Raw genomic sequence first — 12,068 nt, forward strand, 5'->3', positions numbered from 1 at the left:
TTTTTTTTTTTTTTTCTTTTTCTCCCTCTCCACCATCGATGATATTATTTTCTGCCAGATGTTTCGATACCGGGTATTGACATTTTCATGAATATTAATAAAATATCATTCTCTCGAAGCGTTATTGTTTTTTTTTTCTTTTTTTTTTTTTAAGAGAAACTCATCGATACCCATCAACCCTTTACTAATCATGTTAATCACGAGTTACCTTGCGATACACTTTAAAATCATAATAGTGATCTATTTCGTGATGTAAAAAACGTTTCGTAATTTAATTTTACACGTATTATTGCCTTGATTAATTTGTGTTTCATACAATCTTTTTTTTTGTTACAATCTTGCCATATTTAAATCATACATTTTCATTATCATACTTATGCGTTAACGTTAGCATATAATTAGTTAAGAATTGAACGTCAAAGTATATTTCAATTGGAATGAAATTCTCAAATTCTACTTGTTTCCCTACTTATATCCGCTTTTCTCCAGGACGTGATTCTGTGTAGTGGTTGTTCCTGTGCCCTGGATCTCTGTATTACAGCATTGGCAAAAGAAGGACAGAACATTCTGATTCCACGTCCTGGTTTTTCTATTTATCGAACGTTAGCGGAAGGTCTAGGAATTGTGGTGAAGACTTACAATCTTTGCGTAAGTTTTTATATCGCATTAACTTCGAGAATTTTCCAAGATAACTTTATCGAATCATTTTCTTCCAACAATTTTGTGTCACACAACATATATACAAATTTATAATTAACGAAATAATAATGTGTCGTTTACGATTGCACACACACACACACACAACAATTGTAGAATACTAATATTGAAAATAACTCAAAAAAAAAAATATTGAAAGAAATTATTTCGTAGATGTTACATAAGAAAAAGAAAAAAAAGAAAAAAAAAGAAGAAGGGAGAAAAATCTTAGAAAGTAAAACAAAAGCTCGCGGATATTATTTGCCCTAATTTTCGTATATTCACGGCAAGTCATCCCTTCTTCAGCAATTCGTTTTTCCTTCTCCCTTCGGGGTGACGGGAATGAATAGTAGTGACTACCTCGAATGGTAATCGAAAGAGGGGTGGGGGGAGGGGTCCTTCTCGTCGGATTCTATTAATATTAATCGTTTGCTTTCAGCCTGAACGCAATTGGGAAATCGATCTCTATGACCTGGAGACGAAGATCGATGAATCTACGGCAGCGATAGTTATAAACAATCCCTCGAATCCATGCGGTTCTGTGTTTAGCCGCAACCATATACTCGATATTCTGAATATTGCTACCCGTTACTACCTGCCTATCATCGCTGACGAAATTTACGAACATATGGTGACCGTCTTTTCTTTTTTTTCTTTTTTTCCCCCTTTTCTTTCTCCCTCCAATCAATATTCCCATAGATTTGTTCAATACTTTAATCCTAATTAATAATCCGCGCGCGTGCTTTATTTTATTATTTTATTATCCAAGACTATAAAGTCAACGCGTTAAATAATTTAAACAAATCAATCCATCGTTCGCGTTCGTTATAAAATCCAAATAAAATCCGTCCGTTTTAATATTAATCTTTTGATATATTTTCTTGAATATCTATATCTATATCTACGTATATCCCACATGTGTGGATAGTTACGAACTAACGAGAGAACATACAATACGTCGTCCTCGTGTGTCGTTAGACACCGATAATAATCATACCTCTTTTAAAAAATGTATCGCATGGAAGTAGTTTGCTGCACGATATTCGATACCTAATGAAAAAAATAACGGATGCGTCGGTGATAAATATTCATAGATTTGTACGACGTAGAAAAATATCTGCGTCAATATACTTGCATTTTAATCATTATGTTCTACTCTTTATTTCATACTAGGTTTTCCCTGGACAAACTTTTCACTCGTTAACGTCCCTCCCGAGCGAAGTTCCGATTTTATTGTGCAGCGGTCTTGGAAAAAGGTAAAAACATTGAAAAGATTCTTAAGATTAAAACAAATAGATAAATAGTTGGATATTATTGATCGATTATGGTTAGACCTTCATTAATTCTTCAACGAGTTATTATTCATCGTGAATCTTTTTGAAGGTTTTTGGTACCTGGCTGGCGTATGGGATGGATAATCATCCACGACAAACAAAACGTTTTAGAGGAAGAGGTTGGTAAAAGATCGATCGTTTTTAAACCAAGACCACCGGCAAGTCGAAATTAATTACTTACTTTTTGCAAAAGAATTGTTTTCGAATCGAGGTCGCTATCGAAATATCCGCGAATCTCTACTCAGCTCGTTGTACGAAGCTAAAAGTGTGGATCGGATTAAATTTTGTCGATAAAACTTGAAAAGTTTCGTCTCATTCCAGATCGTTCTGACAATCTTTTCAATTTTCAATTCGTAATTTAACTTAAACCTTAACGATTTATCTTTTTTTTTTTTCTTTAAAATCGATACAAACAATTAATAAATTGTGCGCGTGTGTTGCCGTATAATATACATCAATATTGTTCTTTGAATAATTAATTTTCATTGTTTTGTTTTGCTTCGTTTTGTTTTCTTTTTTTTTTTTTTCGTAAAAGAAGTTTATTAGTGGTCGTTTAAATACCAACGATAACATTTCAGATTCGCAAGGGTTTGCAATGTTTGAGTCAACGAATTATTGGTAGCAATACGCTTATACAGGGTGCCTTACCGGCCATTTTAAGGAATACACCTCAAAAGTTTTTCGACGACGTCATGTCCACCTTGCTCGTGAGTTTTTCCTTTTTTTTCTCCCCTCTCATTTTCTACATTTTATTCATCCAATATTATTATCCAATATTAATCTATCCTGTTACTTTGTTTTTTTTCTTTTATCATTGTTAACAAATCAACCACGTTATATTTCTTCTAATGGATTGTTTTTCTTCTTGCAGACCCATTCGAAATTGTGTTATAATTGTATAGCGAAGATTCCAGGATTGAAGCCGATAATGCCAGGCGGTGCGATGTATATGATGGTAAACTACGATTAGGCTTGAATCGAACATCTCTTCCAATCATGATATAATCTAGATCATCCACATTAACGTCCAACTATAATACGGTCAATCAAACTGAATATCAATTATTTCATTTCTATTTTCGATTATTTGAAATATATTTTTCTTTTCACATTTTATATCGGAAACATTAATTAATTGTATTTCTACGATCCACGATACCCTTCATTATTTTATTTTCATTAATTTAAATAAAACGATCGATATATTAATTGTCCCATTAATTTTCAGGTTTTTATAGACTTATCCTGTTTCCCCGAGTTTAATACCGACGTTGAATTCGTGCAACGTTTGCTTATGGAAGAATCCGTTTTTTGTCTGCCGGGTCAAGTAAGTGAATAATAAATTTGATCATTTTGATTATTTGATGATTTATTATTAGCACGATCAATTGTCTGTTATAGTGTTTCGACTACCCTTCGTATATGAGACTGGTAATTACCATACCTCAACATATGCTCGAGGAAGCGTGCAAAAGAATTGAAGAATTTTGTTGGAGACACCATTACAAAACGGCAGAGATTAGTAGGAAAAATAATTTGATTGAAAATTGACGAATGGAATTAATGCAAATTAGAATAATGATTGAGAAAGTTATATAATAATATTATTCAGGAAAAAAAGACAATCAAAATGATAATCTTACGAATGTTAAATCGTAGATCCCCGTAAAAGGGATTATCGTTTTTATATACTTTTTTTTTAGTTTTTCTCTAAACGAGTAATAATCATCTTTACAGAATACTACCTGCCCCTTTTTACCAAATAAAATGATCGACAATAATAATGATAATAATAAAAATGAATAAGAAATAAGGTTGATTTCTCTCGGTCTCATTGTTTAACGAAAGAATTCAAAGATCTCACTAACGACAGACGTAGTTGGAAAAGCATTGGCACTTATTGTTAGAAGTAAAACGGAATTTCCCAGGCTTAAGGGAATAAATAGTATAGTAGAGAACGTCTGAATCCGTAAGTAAAATCGATTGTAGTTCCGTATTCCTTTTTGTATAAAAGCACGCTCGTCGGTTCCAGAGAAATTCGCTTTTCGTGTCGTCGTGGTCGATCGATTGGACGTTGAATCTAATGAAGCAGCAAAGTCAATGCGAACGTACGAGTACAACGTTTTTCAATTGCGTTACTACGTCTTTACTACTACTACGTTCACCGTTTAAATCATTTCAATCCTTTTTCTCTTTGGGGTGAGAATTATTTTTATTCTTTTAGTTTAATCGTCAAATTGTTGTTGATCTTTTTCCTTTAAGGCACGATCAAACGTAACTACCTATTACATTGTTATCGATCGTTATAATAAACATTTTCTTTCGTTAAATCCTTTTTTTTTTCTTTAGTACGAATTATAATATATTACAAATCTGATGAAAAAAAAAAACAAATTAGATTGATTTACGATGAAACGTAAAAAATCATTTTCAATTTTGATAAGAGTTAATAACAAAGGTTTGTAACGTGAATACTGAAAATTTGTATTAGATTTCGTTTAAAATTATTCGCACGATTTAGCTGAGACACACAAATTGATCGTTCGGATTCGTGGAACTCGATTACACCTTAGACGTCTTCGATCGTTTCTTCCGGCTTCATCTCATTAGTACGACTCGATAGGCCATTCCACTCGTCTCGTTTCTTCTTCTCCCTGCAACCTCTCGAGCGAGGAAAGAAAAGAAAAAATACGAATCGTTACTCGGTCTTAATACACGTTGGCACTTATTTTCAATCGGAGCTTGCAACCAATTTTCTTTTTCTAATTGTAAGAGATTTTTTTCATCGAGTTTCAATCAAAAAATACAAATCCCAAATAAGTTGAACAACTTTCTTATGCTCGATCGTTTACTTTTATCCAAATGTTTTATCTCGTTATGATTTAAACTATATTTTATTGGTTAAACGTTGTATTAGTCGCATTAGATGAAACATCGGTATGCATAGAACGTTCGCGCAAAGATAAAACGATTAGTTTGCTCTCGGAATTGAAAAGATAAATCGATATTAAATGCGTCTATGTCTCGCTCTCTCTCTCTCTCTCTCATGGGTTCCGTCATTTTTAATGTCGTTACGTGACGCGTCGAATGATTTTGTGTCGGTGAATATTTTTTTTTTATTATTTTCTTTGCGAAACGCGAAAACTCGATCGATTCACGAACCAGTCGAATTTACTTTTTCGTTTATTGATTTTAAACACGAAATGAAAGAACGTTATATATAATTTGATTTATTATTTCGAAAAGAAATCGAATTCGCAGTAGATCATCATCTTCCGACAAGTTGATTGGATCGAAAAACGCGTAGATAATTTTTATTTATTTTCTTTTTCTCCAGGAATCCATCGGAGATGGACGAAATTTTTACAAACTTCACAGTACGATTTAATATATTATTTCTTACTATTTTCTTCTCGCGCGTCTAAGATCTAATTAAATGTTGTTGCTTTGTGTATTATAAATAAAATATTATTCGCAACTTTATAGACATGATTGACTGGTTAAGCCGTTAAGCTTATGCGATTACATCTTACGGATAGACGAAGTAAGCGAGAAACTTGAAGCGAATGATGAAGTCAAGTTGAAGTGGATGAAATTGCAATATTCAGATATCGTTGGAGAGTAAGCTCCCCTCTGAGAGAAAGGTACATATATATATATATATCTCTCATCTTAGAGATGGTTCAAATAGCCCTGGCATTAGACTATCTTCTCTCGGCTCAATTCTAAGATAAAAGCCTAATATTATTTCTAACTTAAAGTATTATTTTGTGGCTACTCTTATTTGGCAAACTAGCAACGGAAAAGAAACGTTTCATTATTCTGTCGGAATATATTTGTGCTTGAAAAGAAAAACAAAAAATAAATAAAAAAATAAATAAATAAAAGCACATTGTTTCTTTCATAAAACACGAAGAAAAAGAAAAAGAAAAAGAAGAAGAAGGAAAAAAAGTTAAACGTAAAGACACAAAAGGAGGATGACTTAAAAGTTCCATTGCGCTAATATAAAGGGTTAAAGGGGGAAGCGTAGAGAGAGTGAAGGGAAGGGTAGGGTATGGTAGGGTAAAGGGAAGCGTAAAGGCGAGCGTGTAACCTTTGATAGGAGAAGTTGCGGATCGTGCTGGTAGAGACCGCTCGAGGAGCATGCGTGAAATGAGTTTTCTCTGGAGAGAGAGACGACGGGTTTGGATGTGATGGTGGTGGTGGTGGTGGGATAAGTTGGTGGGGGAGTCGGCACGCCGAGTGGAAGAACCCCACCATCGTTGTTCTACCGAACGATCCGGGAGGCTCGTGGAGGTAGTGGCCCGCGCCCCACAGCCGCGTCAACTTCGAAGCGTCTTTGTTGCTTCACGAATCCATATATATATATATAGATATATAAACGTTACTTTTTTTTTTAATTACATATTCTCAAGCCCCAATTCTCTATCCTTTATCTCCTCATTTTTAAATCATTATTCCTCGATCAAAAAACGATACGACCGAGGAACGAACGAGGACACCCAACCGATCCCCGGCTTCTTAACAGTGAAGTATCGTATCTTCTTTACGTTTTCCCTTTTGTTTTTATTTATTTCCGAATAAAATACGTCATACCGTATGTATTTCGATCGTTCTTGCTCTTTAGTTCTCTCTCTCTCTCTCTCTCTCTAGGTCTGTCTGTCCCTTTTTTAGAAGGGAAAAGGTCGAACGCGCGAGAGAGTTTGCTCGAGTTAGGTGACGTCGTTCGCCGCGAGGTGTCGAGACTAGCGTATAGAGGGTTGCTTCGAAAGGGTGTAAATGAGAAAGAGAGAGAAAGAAAGAAAAAGAGAGAGAGAGAGAGAGAGAGAGAGAGAGAGAAAGAGAGAGAGAGAGTTAAAGACGAAGAGCTTTTGGTGACGTTTATCTCCCCGCGATCTATCTCGTAAAGTTCCTCCCCCTGTTCGTTGTTTCGCGAAAAAGTAAAACGAACGGAAATTCCTTGGCTTAACTAGGTATAACACTATACTTAAAAAAAAAAAAAAAAACAAATTTAAGTGGCGCGTGCGATCGACGTGCTTCAGTGAAGCCCGGCGCGCTAGGGGTGAAAGCTCGCGTCAAGCGGACCACCCTCGTTGATCGTGTGACACACGACCCGTGCAGGTAGGACAACGGACCAACAGAAAAGTGTGTTAGAGAGAACTATCTGTGCCCTCTGGATAGGTGCCGCTCGAGTCTTCCTTCGGAGCTTTTCAACCCTCGTTGATCTTCAGAAGGAATCAGAAACGTCGCCGCCCAATCACCGAGTGAGTACTGTCCGTCTGTCTGTCTGTCTGTCTATCTGTATGTCCACCTGATTAACTAAATTATCCTCATTTACTTAGCTGCTTTTTTTTTCTTTTGTGTTTTTACTTTACACAATCACACGGATATATTTTTTCTTTGACAATCCTCTACGTTCCCTCTCTCTTTCTCTCTCTCTTTCTCTCTCTCTCTCTCTTTTTTTCCCCTTTGATCTTATCGTTATAAAACGTTAGTGAGCTTTCTCTCGGCCGAACCCCAGAACAGGTTATTGATTTTGTCGAAGTAAGGAGGCACAGGACGTACGCCCTGCGACTTTCCTTCTCCGTCGCACCCTCGCCACCCCTTCGACCTCGCTTGTCCTTGATCCTTCCTCCATCGCTACCTCTTATTTCCTCCTCTTCCATTTCCTCTTCCTTCTCCTCCACCTCTTCCTCTTCCTCCTCATCCTCCTCCTCCTTCTACTTATCTTCCACCTTCTCTTTTGCCAACTTGGTTACCCCACGTTACGAATACTTACCTTTTTTCTTATACATCCTACGATTAGCAGGTGATCGCAACGCGATCTCTCGTCGAGTATTTTAGGGCGCGCCTACTAACTTTACTCTTTCGATTTCGAGACCGAGGAAACATTTTTCGAAACGATTTTTGAAAATCTTATCAATCCAATATCCAATATTATCGTCTTTCGTCATACAATTTTGTCGATGTTTCGATGAAATCATGTTTTTGTAATTTACTTTTTAAATAATTTCCTCAAAATGTAATTAATTGAATTTGTCACTCCCGCACGGAAAGAAAGAGAGAGAGAGAAAATTTATTTTATAACAATTTCAATAAATGACATTATTTAATTGAAATGCAAGGTCGATGAATGTTTCGATCGAAGTTAAATAAAGCAAGTTAGTGTCGTTGAACCAACACGAAAGAGATATACCGTAAAGGTATTATGTATCGTGTTCACGCGGTACGATGCACTCGCGAGGGGATTTCATTGAGGGGGTAGGAGGGGGGAAGGTGAACGAGAGAGTTCATCGATTCTACTCGAATCTATCGTATCCTCGTTTTTCGCAACGTGATGCTCCGCAGTTGTTTCGCAAGACCACCGCCTCGTAGTAAATCGATAGGAACCACGAGACGGCGAGACAGCAGAGAAAGAGAGAAAGAGAAAGAGAGAGAGAGAAAGAGAAAGAGAGCGAGTTTTCTCTCTTTCTATTTTCCCCACTTTTCCCCTCGTACCCTCTGTTTCCATGGATTTCTACCTTCATCTTTCGTTATTTCATTTCTAGGGTGTAGGATGGATATTATTCAATTTACCCAAGACTTCATTTATTTTTTTGGTTTGCTTTTCTATTAATTTTAATTTCCACAAAACCGTTGTAACTTTCAAGTTACTCGCTTAAATATTTGAATTGTTGTTTATTCCGCATTATTTGTCCGTACTACGGATTTGATTACACTTTAAACTGTAAGTTGGTATTAACTCGAAATCCGTTATAAATTTATAAAGATAGTATTACTTACACAATTACTATAGTGTTTAATTTAATATAATAATTATAAAGTAATTATTTGGATCATGTTATTGAATCCAAATGAGACCGTTGTGCATGCCACGTACACACCAACCATATCTATAAATTTAATACCAATGTAAGAGAGAATAAATATGCGTGAGGGTATATATATATATATATATAGGTGCACACGTACTTTCGCTGTCGCGCGCTATTCAATTATGCGAAATATTGTCCATCGGTATACCGAGTGAACACCCTCTGAATAGTTCAATGATTGTTACAAAGTTCGTTATTTTTGTTTTTTGTTCTTTCTTTTTTTTGTTTTTTCTTTTTGTCTTTCTTTTTTTTGCGGTTACGATTTATTAAATTAAATTTCATGTTCTCAGTTTTTTTTTCTTCATATTACAACGTAAGTACTAATTAAGTTTTTATTAGAATGAATAATACAAACGTGACAGGAAAGAAATGAAAGTTTTGAAAAAAAGAAAAGAAATTAAGAGAGGTCAACGTACCGTTGCGATTTCAATGAATTTTCTTTACCTGAACGAAATTCACAATAGTTTTAAACAAGAACGCGACGTGATTTGGCAAAATGCCGAAGAAAAATATCGTAGCGATTAACAGGCCCGATAGAAATTCCATCGAATATAACTCGCTGTTTTTTTTTTTTCTTTTTTTTTACGTTTTCATGGAAAAGAAAAAAAGGGGAGGAGAAAAAGAAAAAACTCAATTTGTCGGAGGAAAAAAACAGTGAACGTTTATTAATTAAAATCAATCGTGATATCTTTCACGATTACGTTTCTTTTTATTCGTTAAACCGAGAACTGACATAAACGAATAAAAAACCATCAACATATTTCAACGGGGTTGTTACTATTTCTATTATTTATTTCGTAATCGAATAACGCGTACGGGTATAATTTACTTGACAATATATGAAAAAATGGAACACATATAATATATAAATTTAAATTGAGGATATAAGGAGCATAAACAAAAAGTATCTTTTTAAGATGAAGTAGCCAACGTTGTTGCACTATATTCTCCGTAACCTAAATGTGTAAAAGGTAGGTATGGCGGTAATAGATGCCGTAATATGTTTCTGGATCATAATATAGGATTTATCGGAATGTTCTCTTTGTGCCTCGCGTAGAAATGGTCTCGCGAATGCGAGGCCATTGACTCTCTCTTTCTCTCTTCCTCTCTCTCTCTTTCTCTCTCTATCTCATTCTCCCTACGAGAGTTGGCTCTCTTCTCTGATGTAGTATACATATACCAATGGAAAGCCGCCAGTCCCAAAATACTTCGGAAGTAACGTTCGTGAGTTAATGTATCGTATCTACCGTTCATAATGATGCTTTTGCTCTCTCTCTCTCTCTCTCTATCTTTTTGTCTCTCTTTGATAATATCAAATGATCTTTATCATTATCTGGAACAGTTAATTCAAGATTTTCCCGAATTCGTTGTCACACTTTTTTGTTCGGAATATTAATAACTATTTTCTTTCTTTTCCTTTTCTTTTTTCTTCTTTTTCTTGATATAACTCGAACATTGCACGACTCGGAGAAAGACTGATAAATGTTGAATATTTTCTTTTTCTTCTTCTTCTTCTTCTTTTTCTTCTTCTTCTCGTGGGGAGAGGGAAAAAAAGTTTATATTACGAAAGAAGAAATATAGAACGGAAAAGGAAAGGGAGAAAAAGCCCTTCCATCATTTTTATGTATGTATGTATATAAGATTCTTTCGAAATTCGTTCGGAAATATGTATATTTTTCGTTGGAAAATAGGTGAGGAACGTTTTACTTCGACGTGACACCATTGAGGTTGCGCGCGCAGATTCCTTTTTCTCTCTTTTGCCAATATAGACGACGAGAGATGATGATATTCGCGAAAGCGGTTCGTTACAACAAGGGTTTTTCCTTCCCTTTTTATTTCTTCTTTTTTTTTTCCGCAAGCTCTTCCCATTTTTTCGCTTACTTTTCTTCTTTTTCTCTTCCTTCTCTTTATGCAGAATTTGCTTTGGTTCTTTTCAAAATAAGAGAAACAAATAGATCCGAATTCGTTCGTATTCTTTGTTATTTGTCGAATCACTTGTTAACGTTATTCCAAAAGATTTCTTTATTTCGAATTAGTTATTTAATCTCGAACAATCAATTAAAATGTTTCAATAAAAGTCTTGAAAATAGAGAAGAATATCAGGGATACGCAATCCCTATATATAATATTCACCATTCCATATCACATAGAATCTGGTTTGGTTCGTTATCGACTAGACAACTGGTGGCTGAGTGTTCCTGACACTCAGTTTTCGTCCAAGATTCGAATCATCTTCGATGGGGAAGATGCTTTTCCTTGGGTTCACGTAAAATCGTTCGATCAACGTCCGATGCTCTTTGAAACGTGTCTCCGAGCTTTTCTATTAAAACCACGAGCCATAGGTTCCCTTTCTAAATTATATCGAAAATTGCTGAGAGACAGAGAAAGAGGGAGAGAGAGAGAGATGTTAAGATTTTGAAATAATCATAAAAATGTTACTGAATTATTATAGCGTGGTATTTGAAAATATTCTCTTTTTTTTCTCTCTCTCTCTCTCTCTCTCTCTCTCTCGAATAATTCAATTTCGTAGAAATATCGTATTATACTGATTAAGATAAAATAAGTGCAGTGTTCTTTGATAAAATAAAACACGCTCGTTTCTAGGTCTTTTTGATCCAAGAGAATAAAAGGGATTGACGCTCTAATAATTATTAAAAGTACTGCGTGTGTCTCGTCTTTACTTTCTTTACTTACTTGACACCCTTTCGATGGTTTCATCGCGTTTCATTTTTACGACAACGACAACGTCGGCTGCTCGTTTGCTTGGATGTAATTTTGCTCGAATTCAAGTTTAGTTATCGTTCTCTCTCTCTTTTTCTCTTTCTCTTTTGGCGAGGTGTTCTATTTTTTCTTTCGGTCCACGTGAAAAAAAAAAAAAAAAGGAAAAGAAGAAAAGAAATCCACTACATCGTCTCTACTTTTTCATTCTTCTCGCGAACTCTTTAATGTTAGCGTGTTGCCAAGTTGTACTTAGCGTAAGATAGGTCAGAGTTCAAGCGTTCTACCTACTCTACATTTTTTCTTTTTTCTCCCCGAGCGATAGTAAGTTACTAATATGAATTATGTTAGTTTAAGGAATGGAGATCACAATCGGTGGAAAAAAATGCAAGATATTTGTTATCATTTATCATACGTGTACGTTTACAAGGTGTTTATACAAAAC

At 35.2% G+C, this 12,068-nt stretch overlaps 2 protein-coding genes across 2 annotated transcripts in view; both read left to right on the plus strand.

The window, feature by feature from the left end:
- The window catches only part of LOC106791476 (tyrosine aminotransferase), a 4,930-nt gene extending 1,317 nt beyond the window's left edge, over positions 1–3,613 (plus strand). Inside the window, exons 2-10 of the mRNA XM_014757121.1 lie at positions 408–421; positions 490–648; positions 1,136–1,327; positions 1,870–1,952; positions 2,080–2,149; positions 2,609–2,737; positions 2,902–2,985; positions 3,259–3,357; positions 3,432–3,613. Of these exons, the coding sequence (XP_014612607.1) occupies positions 408–421; positions 490–648; positions 1,136–1,327; positions 1,870–1,952; positions 2,080–2,149; positions 2,609–2,737; positions 2,902–2,985; positions 3,259–3,357; positions 3,432–3,581 (980 nt within the window). The 3' untranslated portion in view covers positions 3,582–3,613. The remainder of the gene's footprint in view (positions 1–407; positions 422–489; positions 649–1,135; positions 1,328–1,869; positions 1,953–2,079; positions 2,150–2,608; positions 2,738–2,901; positions 2,986–3,258; positions 3,358–3,431) is intronic.
- A 2,966-nt stretch (positions 3,614–6,579) lies between these two features.
- LOC106791479 (neural-cadherin-like) overlaps positions 6,580–12,068 on the plus strand; it is a gene marked incomplete at its 3' end in the record, with an annotated part of 36,912 nt that continues 31,423 nt past the window's right edge. The window contains exon 1 of the mRNA XM_014757125.1: positions 6,580–7,294. The remainder of the gene's footprint in view (positions 7,295–12,068) is intronic.

This window comes from Polistes canadensis, unplaced genomic scaffold, assembly GCF_001313835.1.
Source record: "Polistes canadensis isolate GaletaPanama2010 unplaced genomic scaffold, ASM131383v1 scaffold_311, whole genome shotgun sequence".
Classification (NCBI taxonomy): Eukaryota; Metazoa; Arthropoda; class Insecta; order Hymenoptera; family Vespidae; genus Polistes; species Polistes canadensis.